The sequence below is a fragment of the Dermochelys coriacea genome, chromosome 5 (assembly GCF_009764565.3).
Source record: "Dermochelys coriacea isolate rDerCor1 chromosome 5, rDerCor1.pri.v4, whole genome shotgun sequence".
NCBI classification, from domain to species: Eukaryota; Metazoa; Chordata; order Testudines; family Dermochelyidae; genus Dermochelys; species Dermochelys coriacea.
This window is the reverse complement of record NC_050072.1, coordinates 66485287-66507970: the sequence shown is the minus strand read 5'-3', so window position 1 is coordinate 66507970 and position 22684 is coordinate 66485287. Positions and strand designations below refer to the sequence as shown.

At 37.8% G+C, this 22684-nt stretch overlaps 1 protein-coding gene across 23 annotated transcripts in view; it reads right to left on the bottom strand.

Moving 5' to 3' along the window:
• PAM (peptidylglycine alpha-amidating monooxygenase) overlaps positions 1-22684 on the bottom strand; it is a 212775-nt gene that overhangs the window by 10241 nt on the left and 179850 nt on the right. For 7 of the 23 annotated variants that reach the window (XM_038401392.2, XM_038401393.1, XM_038401394.1 and 4 more), the window contains 8 exons: positions 16332-16461; positions 10796-10912; positions 10098-10170; positions 9101-9308; positions 8193-8393; positions 6848-6960; positions 2586-2685; positions 465-518 (listed from right to left, as the gene is read on the bottom strand). In XM_038401392.2, coding sequence (XP_038257320.1) covers positions 465-518; positions 2586-2685; positions 6848-6960; positions 8193-8393; positions 9101-9308; positions 10098-10170; positions 10796-10912; positions 16332-16461 — 996 coding nt within the window. Of the gene's footprint in view, positions 1-464; positions 519-2585; positions 2686-6847; positions 6961-8192; positions 8394-9100; positions 9309-10097; positions 10171-10795; positions 10913-16331; positions 16462-21608; positions 21918-22684 lie in introns of all 23 variants that reach the window. The other 16 variants (XM_038401384.2, XM_038401386.2, XM_038401390.2 and 13 more) reach the window with 5 other exon arrangements.

Here is a 22684-nt window from a genome sequence, read left to right as displayed (position 1 = left end):
ATGCTGTACAGACTAAATAAAAAGAAAAAGGAACCAACAACTATTTCAAATATGCTACTATTTTTTTCTGGATAATTGAGACTACTACATACTACAGCTACTTCTGCATCTAATAGAGCTGATGCAGATGCTATTTTGTGGATAATGGAAGGTCATATAGGACAGTCCATTGGGTACATTTTTGAGACACACTTTTCACCAGTGAAATTGAAGTGTTTGATTCTGCCATAATATTGGGTCTACCAGCAATGTAACATGCTACCCTACGTTCCCTCCCCATGCCAGCTCATTGTAACTCTGAACTACAGAAAATGTAGCAAAAAAAAAACTAGCAAAAAATGTAACTACTGTCAGACTAGTTAGTATTCCCTCCTTGATATTTCCTGGCAAGAATGTTTACAAAGCACAGAAACGCTTTCCAGTACAACTCTGGTATGCCCATTCCCATAAGGAATCTGACTAACCTTTTATTTCCTGCACTTCAATACCAGCCTTTTTAACTGATCGATGCTCCATTTCTGTAACACAAAATTGCTCTTCAGGCCAACTGACATTTTAGAAAGACTCTTGACATCTTTACCAAATGTACAATCCTCTAGTAAATATTGCATTGTGTTTGAACTTCACCAAAGAGCATCAAATAACTATCAGTGTCATCAGAACCTTATGAAAGCATGAGAGTGATTCACAAAGGCAGTTCTCAATCATGTCCAACGCCTGTGCCACAAAGTGGTTTTGTGGGCACATAAGAGCTCATCATATTTCATATGATTAACATGGTTGGATTTAATTAGTAATAAATGGGACATTACCAGGGGAAAAACCTAAACCCTGGAGAAAGGTGTGGGGATATAGTAGGTAGTACTTTGCTTCATTGAAAGTACTTCATTGAATCAAGGCTTCATTGAATCAATACCCCAGTATGGCATTTGGGGCATTGTGATACTGGAGGTGGAGTCTTTCAGGTGAAATAAACAACCCAAGGTTCACTTGTAATTAAAAATCCTATGGCACTTTGCACAAGAGTTGGGGTATTAAATCTAGTGCCTTGGCCAAATTCCAGCATAGCAATTTCATTCTGCCAACCCAAACTTACCTCTGAAATTCCAAAGGACATTATTCTTCGCTTCCTGCCCAAAACTGTGTTGCAGCTGCTATATAATATGAAACAGCTACCACATTCTACCTCAGAAGTGGCTGTATTTCATCAGTGGGTGAAGTAATTCTATACATGCAGTTTGCAATATGGTTTATAAAGCATTTTGAGACTTTTGTGGAAGAAAAGGTTTTACGTAATATAAAGATAAGTCATTAAACAGGGGAAGTGTCATCCTATCTGAAAAGGCATGTTCTGAAACATTTCACTAGTTCCAAATTCTTAACACTATTTAGGGGAAAGAGGAAGAGGGAATCAATGGCTGATACTATGCTAACATGTGGTCTTGGACAGATGGGTGAGGACCAGTTTAACAGTGTTACCATAAATTAGATGCAAATCCCATCTACTAGATGGATATCACTTATAGTTACTATAATTCTATACTTCTAAAATATAAACCAAGTCCCTCTCCTCAAACCTCTTAGCTGTGTTGACTGAACTTGTTAGTTTTGTGTTTTTATAAACCTTAGCTGTTCCCATCTGCTTGTGAATGAAAGCCTGAAGGTGCTTCCTGTTTGGAGTTACTCTTCATAGGAAGAGACGTATCAGACTAGTTGTCCATCTAGTCCAGTGTATTGTTACTAACAGTGGCTAGTACCACATGTTTCAGAGGAAGGTACATGAAAGGTAACAGACAACTATGGAATAATCGGATCAGATGGAAAGTATATATTTTTAATGGTAGACAACTAGTGGTTGGATTTCTACATTTTATACATTTTCATCCTATCTAACGTAAGTGGATTATATTGTTATTCCTAGAAAATGTCTAATCCATTTTTTAATCCTGCTAAATTCAATGTCTGACTCAGATCATATTCACCCCATTCCCTGGAAGTCTGAGTATAGTAAATTGGGAAGTATTTCCAGTTAATGTAAATAGGACTTTAGATTAAACTGGACTGATTTGTCAAAGTGACCTACTCCCGGTGAAATTAAAATGGACTCAGTTTGGACTTCTGGCTTTACTTCAGCCGCAGAGAATTTCCTGTATAACAACCTCTAAGTAAACAGAGGGCATTGTCAACAAATGATACATTAAAGAACTGGAAAAAATTAATCTTAAGCATTTGTTTAAATACATACAAATGATGTAACAAGAAAAATACTCACTGGGATATACAATTTCATATAAAGCTCTGTGACAAATTAGTTAATCTGCCCAGGATTCATATTTGATATAGACCAGGAATTAATGTTACAAACGAATGGTAAAAAGAGCAGCCAGTTTTTTGCAAAATGTGCTTATTTTAAGCAGTGAAATGTGAACATGAACATGGAAAAAGAAAATTCAACTGTTTAGCTAAAGCAATGAATCCAATTCTTAATCAAGGTACAGACAATGGACAGGGGATGTCAGTCACTGAGAACATGGTTTCAGGGAAGTATCTTTTTAAGTTCAAGTAAAAAAAAAAAAGCAACATACTTTCTGTGGAAGTGAACTTCCATACTGTTTTGGCATGAGCATCTCCAATGTACACGGTTTTGTCTTCTGAAGCAACAATATCATGTGGCATCTCAAAGCTCTGTCAAGATAAACAGCCACAAATCACTCCTGAATGGACTACACAATGAATTAGAATTAAATCACAAATGCAAAAGGCCTGTTTAATCAAAAATTTGAGATACAGAGCCAAATTTAGCTCTCATATAATGGGAGCTATAGCTGATGCTGGCACCAGGCTTAAAAGGAGAGAAGAGACAGGAATTACATCTCCAACAGGTGTTCACTTCCTCCAAGGGCAGTAGTTATTGTCATGATTTATAGAGAACTTAACATGCCATACATTGTGCAGACAATTCAAACCTAGTGATTTACACTTTTTTGCACAGTCCATTTTTGTCAATATTTTGCTTAAACATATAAAGAACTGCATGTGGATATTACTGTGCTACACAATTAAATTAAAAGCTAACTTGTTTATAAATATAGTATATGGATAGAGGAGAGGGAAAGTGACCAATATGTATAGCCATCACATAAGTAGAGTGCACGTATATTTTATAGACATATTATATGCACTAAAGTAGAAGATTTTTATGTAAAAACCTCCACATATTTGTATAGGCAACTAGCATTTCCTAAGCACTTTTGAGTGCTTGACTTTACAACCTTGATGATATTTTAATGTAGGTTTTATGGACATAATATAATATACTTCATCACTATCGCAGCTGTAAGCATTGATACAGAATCATTTACCCTCTACTAATTCTAGTAAGGTGCATACCAAGTGGTTAGTTACTTCCAAAGCAGAATAAAATTAGTAAACTTAAGAATTGGGCCCAACAGCTGTAAGCCAACAATATTAGTTTGCCTTCTCTCCCATAAGGTCTCCATATACTTTCAAGTCAGCAACTGTCCCAATTACTGTACATTCTCAGCAGCATGGAAACTGCTAAACCCCTTCACCACCCCCCTACCCCCGCCATGCAGTGTTTCAAGGATTGAGATATGAGGGTGAAAAACAATGAGAATGTTTCCCATGTGTTTCGGAATAAGAATCATGAGTCTGATCTTGTCTCCTGCATAATAATGCATAGTGATATCCACTACGTCATCAGGCCTAGCTAATTGTGTCTGAATATTTGAAATAAACAATTATTTTTGAATATTTTACATACTAATATATTATCAACTGTTGCAAACAACTGCATATTTAACTTTTGGAATAGGTGGATGAAGGGCTCCTATGTTAGCTAGGGTTGCCAACTTTCTAATTGCCCAAAACTGAACACCCCATCCCGCCCCAGGCCCTGTGGCACTGCCCGTGCCTCACCCCTTCTCCAAGGGCCCGCCCCCACTTGATCCATCCTCCCTCTCTCCGTTGCTCACTCTCCCCCACCCTCACTCACTTTCACCGGGCTTGGGCAGGGGGTTGGATGCGGAAGGTGAGGTGAGGGCTCTGGCTGGGGGAGCAGGCTCTGGGATGGGGCCGGGGATGAGGATTTTGGGGTGCAGGAGGAGGCTCCGGAGTGTGGGAAGGGGTGTGGTCTCCATCTGGGGGTGTGGGCTCTGGGGTGGGGCCGGGGATGAGGGATTTGGGATGAAGGAGGGGACTCAGGGCTGGGGGCAGGGTGTTGGGGAGAGTGTGGACTCCAGGAGGGAGTTTGGGTACTGGAGGGGACTCCAGGGTGGGGTGCGGGAGGGGATTCTGGGCTGTGGCAGAGGGTTGAGAGGGGGATCGGGGTCCCGGCGGCGCTTACGGCTGCTCCCAGGAAGCGTCCGCCAGGTCTCTGCAGCCCCTAGGTGTATGGGTGGCCAGGGAGGCTCCACGTTCTGCCCTTGCGCCCGCAGGCACCACTCCCGCAGCTCTCATTGGTCACGGTTCCCGGCCAATGGGAATTGTGGAGCCGACCAGACTTTTAATGGCCCAGTTGACAGTGCCAACTGGAGCCACCGCGGTCTGTTTTCAACTGGGCATTCCGGTTGAGGACTGGATGCGTGGCAACTCTAATGTTAGCATGCTGGCAAAAATTAACTCCTAGCTTCGTGAAGTTGCATAATTTACTGGAACAAATTATTAATAAACAGTTTTTTGTGCCAGTTAACATACTGTGAAAGACAAAGCAGGGACAATATCAAGGTACATAACAGTGTTAATTCAAGTCCATCTCGTAGTATCAATCACTAACTGGTTCTCATAAAACCCACAGGTAGTGTTTGCTGCAAGTGGTAATATTTTCCTAGTTAAAAAGAATGGGGGGAGGAGGGTAGTGCGGAGGAGAGGGAAGAAGCTGAAACATAGGGAAGGAAAGAATAATAAAATTGGACATTTGGCCTTTAATCTGCAGAGATCAGTCTCTTCTTCTGTTTGGCTTTACACATCAAATTAGTTTCTTGGCTGGAACGCTATCCTTAGTTAAATGAGGGACTTCCATGAGAAGCAATAAGCTGCTTTGTGCTGAGTAAATTCTAAGGCAGTACTTATGTGTTGGGCAATTTAAAACTCATTTACTTAGGGGAAAATGGACAATTAAATATCTTCTTTTTTCCGTTGAAACTACTATTGCAGAATATTCAGCAGTGAGCCTGATAGCTGACTTTAGCAAAGCTTTTGATATGGTCTCCCACAGTATTCTTGCCAGCAAGTTAAAGTATGGATTGGATGACTGGACTATAAGGCGGATAGAAAGCTGGCTAGATCATCAGGCTCAATGGGTAGTGATCAATGGCTCGATGTCTAGTTGGCAGCTGGTATCGTGTGGAGTGCCCCGGGGGTCATCCTGGGGCCGGTTTTGTTCAACATCTTCATTAAATGATCTGTATGATGGGATGGATTGCACCCTCTGCAAGTTCATGGATGACACTAAGATGGGGGGAGAGGTAGATATGCTGGAGGGTAGGGATAGGGTCCAGAGAGACTAGAAAAAAATGGGAGGATTGGGCCAAAAGAATCTGATGAGGTTCAACAAGGACAAGTGCAGAGTCCTGCACTTAGGACACAAGAATCCCATGCACTGCAACAGGACCAACTGGCTAAGCAGCAGTTCTACAGAAAAGGACCTGGGGATTACAGTGGACGAGAAGCTGGATATTGAGTCAACAGTGTGCCCTTGTTGCTAAGAAAGCTAACAGCATATTGGGCTGCATTAGTAGGAGCATTACTAGCAGATTGAGGGAAGTAATTATTCCCCTCTATTCGGCACTGGTGAGGCCACATCTGGAGTGTTGCATCCAGTTTTGGGTCCCCCACTACAGAAAGGATGTGGACAAATGGGAAAGAGTCCAGCAGAGGGCAATGAAAATGATTAGGGGGCTGAGGCACATGATGTATGAAGAGAGGCTGAGGGACCTGGGCTTATTTAGTCTGCAGAAGAGAAGAGGGAGGGGGGATTTGATAACAGCCTTCAACTACCTGAAGGGGGGTTCCAAAGAGGATGCAGCTAGGTTGTTCTCAGTGTTGGCAGAGGACAGAACAAGGAGCAATGGTCTCAAGTTGCAGTGGGGGAGGTCTATGTTGGATATTAGGAAAAACTATTTCACTAGGAGGGTGGTGGGTTACCTAGGGAGGTGGTGGAATCTCTATCTTTGGAGGTTTTAAGGCCTGGCTTGACAAAGCCCTGGCTGGGATTATTTAGCTGGGGTTGGTCCTACTTTGAGCAGGGGGTTGGACTAGATGACCTCCTGAGGTCTTTGCCAACCCTAATCTTCTATGTGCTCTACTCCCTACTAACATTGCCCTCAAGAGTTAATCCTTCTCAGAGCTAAAACAGGTTTCAGAGTAGCAGCCGTGTTAGTCTGTATTCGCAAAAAGAAAAGGAGTACTTATGGCACCTTAGAGACTAACAAATTTATTTGAGCATAAGCTTTTGTGAGCTACAGCTCCGATGAATCCGATGAAGTGAGCTGTAGCTCACGAAAGCTTATGCTCAAATAAATTTGTTAGTCTCTAAGGTGCCACAAGTACTCCTTTTCTTAGAGTAAAGACAGTTTCATGAGTCTGGCACTGAGGAGCTATTGGCGCAGGAGTGAGAATCCTTTAGAGATATCTTTAGAGAAGCTAATGTTGTTCCTGCCTTACATGCCTTTTCCAGATATCTTTCACACCGTTCAAGACACAGAAATCAATTGATCCCTCACTGGACAAATATTCCCATCAATGTAGGCACATCCTCTCTCTCACTCTTCAGCTTTAATTCGTTGTCTTTTCCTAAATCCACCAACACCACTGTGAAATACTGTACCTTTCTAATGGGAATGAAAGTGTCAATTATTTCTCCAGTGGAAAAATTCATCACAAATCCTTGCACTATGTCTCCAGGATACGGCATTCCATTAACTGCAAAGAGCAGACCACCTGCAACAACAAACACGCATTCATTAGTGACCTACAGATTATTTTCTTCTATTTACAAAATAGCATAAATAAAAAAGTTGCCTCAAAGAGACAGAATCAGAAGCAACTATGGAAGAACAAGAGCTCTAGACACAATTAAACATTTATTTAAATTGAATTAGGGAATGTTGGAAGCTGTGTAAACCAATAGGATGGAACAGGAAAGTCCTCCGAGGGAGTTACCCGCACTTCACCAGATTCAGAATAAATAGAGGAAGGGAAAAAGGAATCAAAAGGAAGCATACAAATTCCCTGGAAGTTTAAAATCTAGCAGAAATGAGCTGGAGTTCTTCTCTGAAAAGATGATATCTGTAAGCATTTAAGGGTCAAAAGAAACGAGTCCTCCTTCTTTACCCTTTTTTGCCTTTTAAGCTTAATTTAAACAAAAAAACAAAACACCCTGTTTTCATAGAATCATAGAAGAGTGAGGATGGAAGAGACCTCAGGAGGTCATCTAGTCCAACCCCCTGCTCAAAGCAGGACCAACCCCATCTAAATCATTCTAGCCAGGGCTTTGTCAAGCCGTGCCTTAAAAACCTCTAAGGATGGAGATTCCACCACCTCCCTAGGTAACCCATTCCAGTGCTTCATCACCCTCCTAGTGAAACAGTTTTTCCTAATATCCAACCTAAACCTCCCCCACAGCAACTTTTGTCCCAGCAATGGGCAGGTTTGGTCTGGACTGACATAGTAAAAGACACCAGCTGGCACATTGTTCAGAGTTAGGGTGTATGTGTGTGAGCATGATGAGAGATGGAGTACCCATCTACCATAATGGAGAATTGGCTACTTCAAAGGGTGCTGTGAAAGCACAGAAGATTCTCTCAACCACCATGCCACTTGGCATCCTTGGTTCCAGTTGTGTCCAAGACAAACAAAACATACTTATGATCAGGTTGGTTGCTTCAGCACTTTTCTAGAGCTTTTGCACTTCCAAATCTCTGAACTGGCTCTTTAGAAAGCAGTACTTCCTGTTTGTGACTGACAAGAAGTGCTGTTTTAAGCATGGTATTCTCTCCCCCTTTTGGTTTATTCTTTCTCCTGTTTTTCCCAAAATCTACATCATTTTGAAACAGAACAAAGTTCTGGCCTAAGATATGTGATAGTCTCTTAATGAAATAATATTGTGTGTTGTGTTATCAAAGTGATTAAGCATATAATTTAAATATGAAGAACATGAAAAAAGCCATTACCTGGAATATATGAAATTGCAAATAATTCTCCTCCAAACAATTTGTGTTTTATTTCTCTTGTGAATTCTCCAGTTTCTGACCTAAAACACTGAATTCGTCCATTTTCTCTGTCTGCCACACACAGCTGACCAAACTCAGGTACCAGTGTTAAGCTGTGAGGGATTTGGAACTGGCCAGGTTTGGCTTTGCCTACTGAAGTCTCTGCAAAAGAAAATATCCAATAAATTCACAATCTGAAATAATCATCTTTGGCTAGAAATAGTGTTATTCTACATTGTGCAATACAACTGTTGGAAAAAGAATACACATGATTCTCATTCTCACCAACATTTTAACACTAATAAAGTAAATGAAGTTATTTTCAATTTAAACCACTACAAATGAAGGAAAAAATCAGGCACATATGTTTGTACTGAAGTTACTTACTTCACCATAAATGCTTGGCAAAGAAAAAAGTTTCATATATAATTTCTTGAGTTAAACAGGGATTTAATTATTTACAAGAATTGAAAGGATTATGCCAAAGCTTAACTAGAAGTTACCACACCTCAGAATTTTAAGTTCTTATTCAAGCAATATTTTAAAAAATATGGTTATTAAAATAGGGGCATTTTATTGATAACCTAGTAAATTCATGTGCATAGTTCTGGAAGCGTACACAGTCTTTTCCTTCTGCTTTTTAAAAGATGTGTTAAAAAAAATCTACATATAGAACTACTTTTACATATAGAACTATGTATGATGGCATTAAAAGATAAGGCCCTGATATCTAGTCAGGGCCTGTGAACATTACCACAGAAATAAGTGGTAAATAATCTCAGTGAACAATCTTACATATGCTGCATTTAATAGTTTAAGACCACAGCAGTCTCAGTAGCTAGTTAAACATTAAGAGCTTTAATCAGTACCTTCCCCCCACTGCATGATGAACATTCCGTTTGGAGAGAACACAACAATTCGGCTGTTACAGTAGCCATCAGACACATAAACGTTGCCTGTGACTGGATCCACGGCCACATCGGTTGGTTGACAGAAGTGATTTTTGTCACTGCCTGGTTGCAAAGATCTTCCCAGGATCAATAAAGGTTCTTTATCATGTACTCCCAATTTGAACACCTTTTATAGTCAATGGAAAACATAAGAGATTTCAAGTTATAGAAAGTGATGCATGATAGCTAATCCATGTATAACAAAAAGAAAAGGAGTACTTGTGGCACCTTAGAGACTAACAAATTTATTTGAGCATAAGCTTTCGTGAGCTACAGCTCACTTCATTGGATTCATCGGAGCTGTAGCTCACAAAAGCTTATGCTCAAATAAATTTGTTAGTCTCTAAGGTGCCACAAGTACTCCTTTTCTTTTTGCGAATACAGACTAACACGGCTGCTACTCTGAAACCAAGTATAACAGTGATTGTTTAGGAAAATTATATAAATCTGCTCCATAGAAAACATTTTTACATGCACATTTATTTTATTAGGCTTTTTATATACATATCACTTCAATGAAGAAATCCATCATCAAGAATGTAATGGTGTTGATTCTGGAAAAAAATCTGCATAAAATATAAATCATCAGCAATTTCAGCCAATGAGGTAGCTGACCATTTAATACTGGTCTATATGGGGAAATTGACCAGCATAAGTTATTCTGCTATAGCAAAGTAATTATTTTAGAATTAAGTCACTTTTATTCCACAACAGTGTCCATACAAGACGTTATTCTGGAATAACTAATTCCACAATAGCTACTCTACTGAATTTCCCCATATGGACAAGCCTTTAGTGTATATCTTAACAGCTACAACTTAATAATTTTATCAAGCCTTTAGTAAAATATACAAACTAATTCAACTAAAATTAATGAGATCATATACAGTACTTCCAGAAAAAACATTACACATACCTGATGGAGAGCTACATCAGTGACCCAGTAGTTACCATCTTTATCTATACTCAAGCCATGTGGCAAATAAAATCTGCAAATATAAATTTAAAAGAACTGCATTTAAAAAATGAAAGTGATGTGGCAGATACTGTTACGATCCATGACTGGTCTATTATCTATATTAGTGTCTAATTTTTTTCCCCCAAGAGCAATTCAAGATTTTGCTCATCATCATCTACAAAGCCCTGTACCCCTACTACTATCTAAGATACTGAGATACCTCTATGCTCTACTGCTGCAGTCAGGGGAATGCTCTTGTTGTCAGCATACTGGGTTAAAGTTATGGGCAGCTGGACTTTCTTGGTAAAGGGCCCTCAGCACTGGTCCTCACATTCAATCCCTTCTGCCAACCAGGGCAGCCTTTACAATGCTCTGCCAGATACGTTTGCTCCATACGAGTTTTTGTTAATTTGGGTCAGTAGATGAAGGGTATTGATTGTTAGGGAGAGGAGGGAGACAATAGCAAAGTTGGTTTTCATCCATTGCCTGCTGTTGGCAATACTGGTTGATTTTTTTATAAATGAACCCAAATGTGAAAGAGATGAAATGTGACATAAGTCTCAAAATAAAAAAAAGTATACTGATTAAACTCTTCAGGATGAAATGTAGTATACAAGAATACAAAAGTTTTATTAATAAAAGTAAATACAACTTACAGATTTTTGCCTGTGGAATCAAGAACGTCTGCATTACTTGGGTCTATAACAAGAATTGTGTTCTGTTCAATTGGTCCAAGTCCTCTTTGTTGATAAACAAAGCTACTGTCAAATGAACTATAAAGATATATTGAAATACAAAGTGAATATGTTAGAAGTTTCAGTTCACAAGAAAGATATATGACTTATAGCAGAACTCTGTACACTAATAAAGGAAAACACTTAAATTTTGTAAGTTTTTATGTATCTTCTTATACTTCTGTATTATCACAGAAGTGTTTTGGATTGCAGCTCTTCTCACAAATGTCATGCCCAGTGACAGTGAATGTGTGTAATCAAAATGAGAAGACACAACCAAGACAATCCTGTATTTTCAATCATTGTTAAAAAAGCAAATTTCAACTTCACTTTTTATTTTCTTTGCAATGACAAAGAATTTTTGTTCTTTCATGCTTCTCTGAGTACTCATGAAGATAGTTGCCAACAAAGTCTTAAACCTGAATTGTTAACTTACTGTGTTAATTTATGTAAATTTTCTATGCACTTTAATATTCTTGCCCGTGTTTATTACAGTAACACCTACTTTCTTTTTCTACTTTTTAGAAAATATAGAGTAGAAAAGCATGTCATACTATGTACATGCCCCCTTTCCTACAACTGTACCCCCAAAATAACTAAGTATACAGCAAGTAAATTCAAGAACAAGCAAGATTTAGTTCTGCCATCTCAACTTTTAACCCAAAATTTAGAGAGCTACGATTTCTTAAATTCACAAAAAGTGAATTTGAGCTACTTATACGAGGTCAAATTTCCACATGCTTAACTAAGAAGAAAGTATTAGTGTATGTATCTCTGTCCATAAATTGATTTCAAAAAGTGCTCTGCATTCAAGGAAGCTAAGCACTAATGGTGTGCACATAAGTGGAATTCTTCAAATCAAAAATTTAATCTAATTAGGTGTAGAAAATGTATTTTAATTTTTGACTAAAATGTTTGAACATACTTGAATTACTACTACTTTTTTTTTAAAAGCAGTTTTTTAGTCCCTACTGAGTTCAATCCAATTGTGATCAATTCATTTTGGTAAAAAGGAAGCTACTTTACAAAGCTTCAGACATGGATGTGAATAAAACTATTAATACTCTGTACATTACAGCATGAGCAGTATAAATATTTAATGTTATGGGGAAGTTATCTGTCTACAGTTTTCTATTTGGGAAAGTGATAGACTACTCAGGTCTGTCTCACATCCATTGATTAGCTGATTGATTTGTTTATTAAGTTTATACACAAACCACAATTAGAAAATCTTTAGGGTTATATGCCTGTGTCATTAAAATATACATGACCTGACACTACTTGTTATATCATCATCTAGGTTTTATTTTTGGAAAGGTACCAATAAATCCCTTTCTTTTCTTATAAAAGATGATGAACAGGGTGGCAATTTCTAGAACATTCCTCTTTTCTTTCATCCTAAACTTAGGAGCTAGAGCCCTTTGTACAGATGCAGGGTAATTTACTATTCAGTCACTGATCATGACACAGGCAAATGAATGACAGATACATGGAATGGATTTAAGCAGCAAGCTACAACTTTATTTAACAGTGGGAGGGGCATTATGTGTCCTGTCTCCTATTCTCTCTTACCAGGGATTTAACGGGGTCCAGTGCGATGTTCATGTCTCCCACCATACAACCAATAATACAGGGCACATCTGCCTGGGCTTGCACCCCCATCCACACTGCCTGGTAGTTATTTCCTGCCTAATCTATTTGTTAAAGCCATGGAGCCAGTTGTTAGCCCCTGCATCTGACAAATGGACTTCGCTGTCCCTAAAAAAAGCTCAGGCCTAAGATATTATTCCTTGTTTGTGATCATGGACTTTCTTCTGTTTAAATGATTAGGGAGTGGGGGAGGAGAACAGAAATATGGATCATGCTGACTAATACTAGATTTAAAATCAAACCCATGAGGCATGATACTTAATATTATGCTAGTAAACTCTGTTTACTCTCAATAGACTGATTTTGCCTGCAAGCATTCTGATCATGATCTGGAGTCCTTCATGTTATGCTGGTGGCTCTAATTCCACCCTTCATGTATTTCCATAATTACAACCCCACCTCCTTTGCTAACGATGTTGCTGATAATGCTAATAAAAAAATCCACTAATGGGAAGTGCTAAGGGCTTCTCTCTCCAAACACTTAGTTTGTGGTAAACTGGAGTGTACAGTTACTCCCGCAGTAGTCGGTTGTGCACTGAATATCTGGGGTAGATCCTGCTGCCATGCATTACTAGTTCTGTAATGCATTTTGATCTACCCCTTCTTTGAAACAGGAATAGTTTAAAGCGCCTAGGGAACTTTTAATGCAGAGTAACAGGGCCCACACAGATAACTAGTGTAAGATAGAATTACACCCCAGCTTGCTATAAACTAATGTTCATACAGGCAAGCTCTAATACCATCATGAATCAGGCATATACTCTATCAGAAAGCAGACAAGTCACCTTTGCAAAGCACCTGATTTCCACTGTCCTAGAAAGCATAGCTCCAGAGGTCACTTTCAGATTAGTATCCCTCACAGTTGTAACACTTGGCACAGCATTTTCAATTCATATTTCTAGCCTTGCTAATTAGAAATGCAGCTTTGAGAGGCATTCAGACCACAGCAGACTTACAGTTCAAAAATCTGATTTAAATCCTGTATTACACATTTTATAAATCACATAACCAGACTGCCTTTTTCATCATAAAACTGTAAAGATACTCACTTTCATCAGTTACATAACTGACTGAACAGTTCTAATTTTTTCACTTTGAATAGCACTTGCTTTATAAAACAGAAAAAGCTGTTCTGTAGTAATCGCACAGACAGGGTATTTGATTCATTTAAGAAAAAATGTAAAATCACCTCAGATTCACTGAAGGAACAGAGCAATTTATAAACTAACCCTGGATTATAGGGGTTAGCATTGTACAACAATATTAAACTGCCTAGTTTAGTGTTCTAAAGCAGACTGAGTTTGCATTATAAGTCATACAGACCTTTCACTCAGCTGTATTTTGCTGTCTGAGGAGCTAACTTTTTATAGCACATATTAATAATACATTGGAACCATTTGTGCAGCGCTAAAGCACTGCAAATTTGTGTTTGCTTCTTTCTATATAGCATGCAGGTGAAGCACTCAATCAGTGAAAATGAATTGAACCCCAAGGCCAAGAATTCATCAAATTTATGATCTGATGAAGGTTATTATGTTCAATTAATGGCTTTGCATATTGGCAACCAATCAGAAACATTAACTTAGTTAAGACTGATATTGAATTGTGTGTGTATTCCTGCTTTGCTTCTTCTCCATGTTTCCTCCACCAGGCACATCTAACTCTGCATGTTATCTTCCCAGTTCCTTCTTCCATCTCCATTGTTAGGGCTGACCTCACTTTGAATGGGCAGCATCCAATATAATGAATATGCTACATGGGACAGAAACGTATCTTCAAAGGCTGAAAAGGAATTTTAAAACTGTTCCGTACATATACCAGACACTCATGATCATTATTGGTAGGTTCAGTTTCCAGTTGTATGTTCTGGACTTGGGGTGTATATATCACAATTGCCAAACTCTCAAAAACACAAATTTCAGAAGTGACAAATGATGACAGGAGTCACACAGTAACAATAACTGCCAATTATTCTGAAATGTTTTTGATTCAACTTTTTCTTCAATGACACAAAAAACAGCATTTATGTGCATGTGTGGGAGGGGAGATGAAAAGAATAACCTCAATATAAGCTCTTACTTGAAGCCTGAACAACACAACCTATGTATGCGTCACCCTTTCAAATCACACAGTCCATGTTTATATAAACTTCAGATAGAAAGATTACTTTGAAATGCTGCACAAGAGACTTAAAAGATTTATTTCTTATCCATCATAGTAGTCTATTGGCTAAAAGCTATAATCAAATGTACTGTTTTCATTACAGGGATAGGAGACAGCTTTCTCAAGCAAAGAAGGCTATAAAATAATCTATCAAAAAGTACAAACTTTTAGAGAGACTATTAATTATGATAAAATTAAATTTCACCACAAAGATTGAAACAAACATATTCTTAAGTGTCATGTTTACGTATACATATACGTAGACAGGTTACTCGCAAGATGCATTAAGCCATGTTTAGTAGAGATGCTGTGTTTTTTTCTTCCTGAATGTTTTAGAATTTATCCATACAATTTTAATATATAAATACAAAAAAGAGATAGTTACATATCACTTCAAATAACAAAATATATTAATATACTTTTCTGAATCAAGACAGAGCTGCCATATACACAAACACAATTTAGTTCTTCATTATTAGTAAGGATACGATTTAGTCACCGAGGTCACGGACTCCATGACTTTAACTAATCTCCATGACTGCTTCAGCTTAGCCCTCATGGCTGCAAAGGGGACTGGGGCTGTCAGCCTTTGTGGTTGCATTGGAGGCTGTCAGCCCTGCACAGCAGAGGCAGAGCCTCAACCGGGTGGCAGGGCTCGGACTTCCGTTCCCCTCATCCCGCCGCAATTCTTAGTAAAAGTCACAGACAGGTCGCAGGCTTCTGTGAATTTTTGTTTATTGCCCCCTGCCTGTCTGTGACTTTTACTAAAAATAACAGTGACAAAATCTTAACCTTAATTATCAGTGAAACCTCCTTAGAAGTCTGAATAAAATAACTTCTCATAACAAATTAGTCTTTCAATGCAGCAAACTGATTGCTGCCTCCTAGTATTTCTAAAAGACCACCAGCCACCATGACTGTATTTTGTTTACCTTGTTTGTGCACCACTATCAGTGCTATCAATTGTAAAATTCATACTTCTACAGGCTAAATTCTATTCTCAGCTGCACGCTTAAATTGATTTCAACATCAGCCCTATGTCACAAATGCTCATTGAGGGGTAGAATTTGGCTTGAAAGACAGTAGATGGGATTTTCAGAACTGCTTAAGTAACTTATCAGCACCAGTCCCACTGAAAGTCAGTCACTCAGACATTTGGAAAATTCCATCCAGAGAATTGACTACCTGTTACAGGACAGCAGGAGGAACTAACTTTATGGTATGTAATACCAAAATAGTGGTTTATTTTTTATTTTTTTAATTGCTCATATTTTGCTACAAATAAGTTGCTCTTACTTTTGGGATCTCATTTTATTTCTCCCTTAAACCCCAAGCAGTGGAGAAATAGCAATTTTTGGAGTGAGAAGTTTTATGGGAGCACAAAAACACTGTGAAGTTTTATCAAATTAGCGGATCAAATTTGTTTTGGGGAAAGCACTACATGACACACTAGTCTTATCTTACTGTTCTAAAGATCTAGTAACTCGGGAGACTCAAAACTATCTCATCTAACCATTCACCCTCCCCATATCTAACTATTGTAAGCAGGCACATTACATTCTACGTCCATTTTCTGCCTAAAGAAAATATGTTGAACAAACAGCATAGTCAACTATTTAAACTACTTGATAGAACATCCACTTACTTTCCATCCCACACATGATCACCCCTGTGGAAAATAACCAGGTTATTTTTAGGGTCCAAGGCCAGCCCAGAAACCTGGCCTAGTTTGAGGTTTACTCCAGGCCAGTCCACAGCCTCTTCTATGTGGAAATCTAAAAAAGAAATTCATGCAGTATATTAATGTGAAAATATGAAATTGGTAGAAAATTCACTGATTTATGATAGAAGGACATGCACATTTCCTTACATGCAATATTTCTATTAAATGTGTTGCCATTTGATTCCAAGCAGTAACTTTCTTATGATAAATGTACATCATGCACAAGCAGTGGCATCCTGAGCTATGAAAAATGACAGAAAAATTGAGAACCTGCCTTTGATTTTATTCTATTCTCCATCTTAATAGCATATATATGCACAGAATATTGTTTTATCATCAATTGTATGTTCCTAGTACACTGAAAGAATGAATAATATATCTCAAATAATCAGCATGTATAGTTTAGAGGTAATTCTATTACCACCACATTAGTTTGGCATTTTACTAAAATACTTTTAACTTTTTCTAGTTTAATTTTAGTTGGAATGGTATCAAAAGTGGGTGACTGAGAGCAAGCAAGGCAAGCCTATCATGTTTTTCAAAACAAAAATGTTGTATAAAAAACACAGGGAGGGAAGAAGTAAGCAATACAAAAGAAAAACAATGATGTGGCCCAAACAAACTAGCAGTACCTTGCATGATTTACTCATGTGCTTTTGGGAGTCAATCACCTCTTTTAATATGTATAGTCCGCATATCCTGAGATCGCACATTACATAGTCCCAGGTAATTTACTGACAAAAAGAGCTAGATATTATAATGAAGTATCTGAAAAGACCTAAAAAAAGATGGGGTGGGATAGGTAAGGAGGGAATATCTGTCCTCATTTATCTTGTGACCCACTTTACATCTGAGGACATAAATATCTGGTAATTTTTACATAAACCAGATCTGATTTTGACACTATATATCAAAAGCATAGTAATGTAACAAAAGAACCATTCTACTAATTTGAGTCAGTCTTCTTGTTTTACCGAAAAAGAAATATGAAACTAGGAACATTTTAAAAATACTGGCTTTGGCCAATTTTGTTTGTGGTTTAATTTTTTTTTTTTTTTTTTTTGCTTTTACCTCAAATTTTCTGCAGTAACAAAATGATTTCAGTACTGAAAATATTTTTTTTTCCACCTTGGTTCTTCAAGGAATGAAATTAAGTGAATCCGGGGACTTCTTGGCCAAAACAAAATAATTTAGAATTGCCTCTGAAATCCTTATGTCCCAAGATCTAGCATTCAACCATCTTTTGGGTCCTATATTGTCCATCCCAATCCAGGTTGGATTTACAGTGTAATACATACACTACCAAAGCCATTAGTAATGGCGGCTATAATCTCAGTTAGTCATTATGATTTATACTTCCAGTGGCATCATATACACTATACTTATTTTCAAAAATGTGATGTAGCATTTTAAATTTGTAATGTAAATACCAGAGATTGATGAGTCTCCTGTATAACCCATCACTCTACTTGCAATGGTTTTGTTGCCTGCATTCCTGAGGGTAGCCAACAAAACATAATCCATGCAGAAACCTGAGTTTTGTCCTTCAGCAGTGAGATCAAAAGTGCTTTCGGTCTTGTTTGGTGTTCAGTATTGTTTATTTGTCTACATACACACAGAAATCATACAATAGGAAAATAAATTGTATTTCTATACGACAACTGCTTCTCTAGAGGAGTATGTTTTTAAAATCCAAGTCTTTCTATTTTTATGTGAGGAAAAAGTAAGTCACTTGTAAAATGAGACAATCAGATCTGTGAAACAATATCTACTGCTTGGCTTCTGAAAGAGAAGAACAATTAGAACTTACAAGAACAGATTCACAGGATAATGCTTTGCCATAGTTTACATTTAATTTTATTGCAGTAGTGCAGATATTAAATCCAAATATGTTATTGTAAATACCCATTTTTAAATATAAGCTCTAAAATCATTTGAACAATTCCTTCTTGCTTAAGTTTGAAAGGAAAGATCACCCCATTACAAAATATTACAGCTGGATTTTTTTCCTTCAATCACATTTTTCCATACAAGAAAATGGTAAACAGTTTCATGAGGCAGCATTATATTAAGAATATCTTAATGGCAAGTATCCACAAAGCAACACTTCGTGATGTGCTGGAAAAGTTTCTGTGCACATGAACGAACAGAAAAATCACCACTCATTTTTTCGCGTAAGAGTTTTTCTTGCTTAAAAATATTTTCTGTAGGCAGAAGGGGAGGGAAAAGGGAGATGACAGGGGAGGCTCCTCTTTCCTCAAAGGGCTTGAGTTATATTTTCCTCTCTCATTTTCTGCACAAATTTTCCTCTCTCTCTCTCTCTCTCTCTCATTAGTTTCCCCTTAGGCAGCTGAAACCAGAACCCTGTTCTGCAGACTAGGCTACTGAGAACAGCAGAATGAAGAAGGAAAATAAAAAATAAAACAAAAAACTCTTCCCATTTTTTGCAGGGTGGGGTGAGGTGTCCCCGAAGCACTTCTTTTCCTTCTCACACTTCTTTTCACTGGTCGTGTCATTAAGTTGCCCCTGTGTCATTAAGTTGAGCCTCGGGGAGTTTAAGGTGAAAAAGGCCCCACCCATAAACCTCTCCTACACTCTCAACTCTCCTGCTCAGTCACAGTCACATCTTGATTCCATTTCTTTTCCCCCAAAGCCTTGTTCTTTCGGTGCACTTTCAAGTAATCAAAATCAAAAGAAGTTTAGCATAGCAGAGGAAAATGAAAATAGCAAGGAAATAAGTAACTACACATAAGATTACTGAACTAGATAACATAGTTTGGCCAGCCAGTGTGGACAGAGCCAAATCATGTTATAACTGGGTTTAAGTTGGTATGTTCAACTCTAGGTGTCTCTCTCTCTCTCTCTCTGCATAAGCACAAGTGGTAAGCCACTGTTAAAAGGTCTGAGTAGATGGGGTGAGAGACTTTTACAACTTGATTGTGGAGAAACAAGAAAGAACAAATACGTTATATAGGGATTAAAATTACATAGATCTCTCACGCAGCACAGGTTTTGACATGGAACTAAGATAATAAATTTGATCACATTTGCAAGAATCAACAAATTAAGATTCAAGGACAAACATCTCAGAGCCTGGTTTTGTCTTCCACCTTCCATTTGCTATGCGACTCTTGACTACTTCATCTCAGAGGAGCATCCAAGTCAGAGCGCTCGAGGTATTCTTCATTTGCAGATAGCAATTCATTGTATCCAAGACCAATGTTGGAAACAACACAACTTCTCTAGTTTGCACAGAACATGGTAGCCAGCTTCTCAGTGGTGTAACGCCATTGTGAGTACATCACCCTGTACTCTGCATCCTCCATTGGCTCAACTCCAAATCTACTTGTTTTGCTAGTTCAGGGTCCTAGTTATAATCTTCAAAGCCATCAATGGTTCAGGACCCAGCTATATCAACCACCACATCTCCATCCACGACACACCAAGATAGCTGCACTTTTAGATAATGCAGATAGATTCACAGATTCCAAGGCTGAAAGGGACCAGTCTGATCATCTAGTCTGACCTCCCATATAACACAGGACATACATTTTTCCCAAAGTAACTAGAGCCCATCTTTTAGAAAAACATATTGAATTTAAAAATGGTCAGTGATGGAGAATCCACAACAACCCCTCGGTAAATTGTTCCAATGGTTAACTACTCTCACCGTAAGAAGTTTAAGCCTTATTTCCTGTCTGAATTTGTCTAGCTTCAACTTCCAACCACTGGCCCATGTTATACCTTTCTCCGCTAGACAGAAGAGCCCATTATTAAATATTTGTTCCCCCTGTAGATATCTGTGGACTGTAATCATGTCACCCCGTAACCTTCTCTTTGTTAAGCTAAATAAATTGAGCTCTTTGAGTCCATTAATATAAGGCAGGTTTCTAATCCTTTAATCATTCTTGTGACTACTTTTTGAACCCTCTCCAATTTAGCAACATCTTTCTTGAAGTTTGGGCACCACAACTGAACACAGTATTCCAGCAGCAGATACACCAATACCAACTATAGATGTAAAATAACTATTGAATTTTTCATGCACTAGCACCAGTTGAACTTCACTGTCTTTAATGGTGCTATTCCTGATTTACACTTGTATATGAGAGCAGAAAATCAGGGCCATAACAGTGAACATTCCTCATCCTTTCCTCCCTGCCTCTCTTGCCGATAACTGTAGCTGTATTTCATTTAAAAGAAAGTAGCAACACCTAATACTAGAAGTCCGTATCTCTGGTATTCTATTAAATATTAAATCCTGTATTTAGCAATTATTACACTGTATTTGAACTGCATGTGAGCAGAAAGCATTCCATGCTCATATTTTAAATTGCAAATAAAAACCAAATGGATGATGAATAATTTATGTTTGTAAGGAAAATGTATTTGGAAACAGCAAGCTGGCTGTTTGCAACATAAAGGCTCACACACACAAATGGCTGCCATGTATACATAACAGATACTCTTCACATGCTCTATTATCTGCCTTTCCACATTAGCGAGACTAAACACAATTAATATCACAGAGACCACAACACGAGAAGAACAAATATGCTTTTATGGTTTTTGCTGTCATAGAAACCTGATGGGAATGAGTTTTAATCTGTTAGAGTAGCCAATCCTGGTTTGAAATAAAGATATAAATATTGACTTTCTGGACCATTCCCCAATAACAACTACTTTTCTTCATTTAGGGGAAAATAGTTAGTGGAACTACAAGAAATAAAGCTTGTAAAATCTTGATGTTTGACAAGTCAAGTCAGCTGAAAAAAGTCAACAAGGGTGTGAAGATCGCCCCCATTAGTCATTTCAATGAAGCCAGTTGCATAAAGGGAAAAATAAAACACTTGAATTCACTACTATGTCCATATTTGTTTACATCTATTTAGCAGAATGCCAAATTAACCACAATTTGTTCAACCCTCAGTGTTTCAATTTAACAGCCTAAAAAGTGAACTATTTGGATCTGATTATTCTAACTCAATTTTTCCAGTACACTATAGCCTCTTGTGATAATGGGAGGGAAACGTTTATGATTTATGTATCAGTGAGAGATGTAAAAAGACACTTTTCATCATTAGATATTTTTGTGAAATTATTTCAAGCATCAACTGATATTCCCTTCAGATTTTGCTAATGTGAATCATAGCTCTTACTTTGCAGTAGTACATTTCTTAAAATGAACCCCTAACCCACCTCCAGTATGTTCTTTCTCCGAGCTTCCCTCACCATGCTGTAAAGAGACATGCCTGTTTTCTGGTGGCCTCAAGGTGGATTCTAGTCTGTGAAATTTGTGAATTCTGTTTCTGGCGAGACTAGTATTGGCCCTTTCATCGTGATTTGTAACCCTTCTGGTATCAAACCAGCCAAGATCCTTCTTTTGGACTACATTAGCAATCTCAGCTACAAGATCTGATTCTGCTTTTTCGGTAGGGTTATACTTATGCACATGAACAACATCTTCCCTTTCTCCTAGAAGCTTGGAAATGAGTGAATAGAAATCACCTGTACAGAAAAGAGAAAAGATAAGGGGGGGGAGGAGATTATAATAGATTATCAAGTTTTCTATAGTTTTAGCAAATTACAGTAATATAAAAGAATTCATACAGTCATTTGTATGGCTAGTGCATGAAGGAACTGTTTTCAGTCTTTCATAAATTTGAATGAAGAAAGCCTATGGCATGAAGAGATATCAACCTTTATTAGCCTTAACTTACATAATAATGTCCAATTTTTCCCTGACGTTTCAGGACCAAAAAAGAAAACATCACCTCTCTGAAGATGTTCTTGGGAACAAAGGAATGCGTCCATGATTTCAATAAAGGATATTTACAGAGCACTCTGCTGGATTCAGAAGCCAGAGTACTGCAGACTTATAAAAGAAAGATGAGAATTCTGTAGTCTTGTCAATGTTATTATTTCTGAAGTCAATAATGGTAATAAGCATACCTTTCAAAATAACTTAAAAAAAAGTATTATTGTTTAAGAAGCCCAAACTACAAGAAAGAAAACCTAATCTGCAATAATTTCAACATAATGTGCTGCAAAAGCAGACTCACTAGCTACTAGATATATTTACAAACAATTTTTAATTAGACATAGTAGCATTCTTCAGTCCATTACTGCAGATTGCAGAAGACGCCTTCCTAAAAATCACTCCCCAAGCAAACAGAAAGCAGTTGTACCTACAGTAGTATAACAAATCAGCATGCTTTCCCATAACCTACCATGCCTTATCAAGTTCTAGAATGTTGGCCCAAGAACACAGAAAA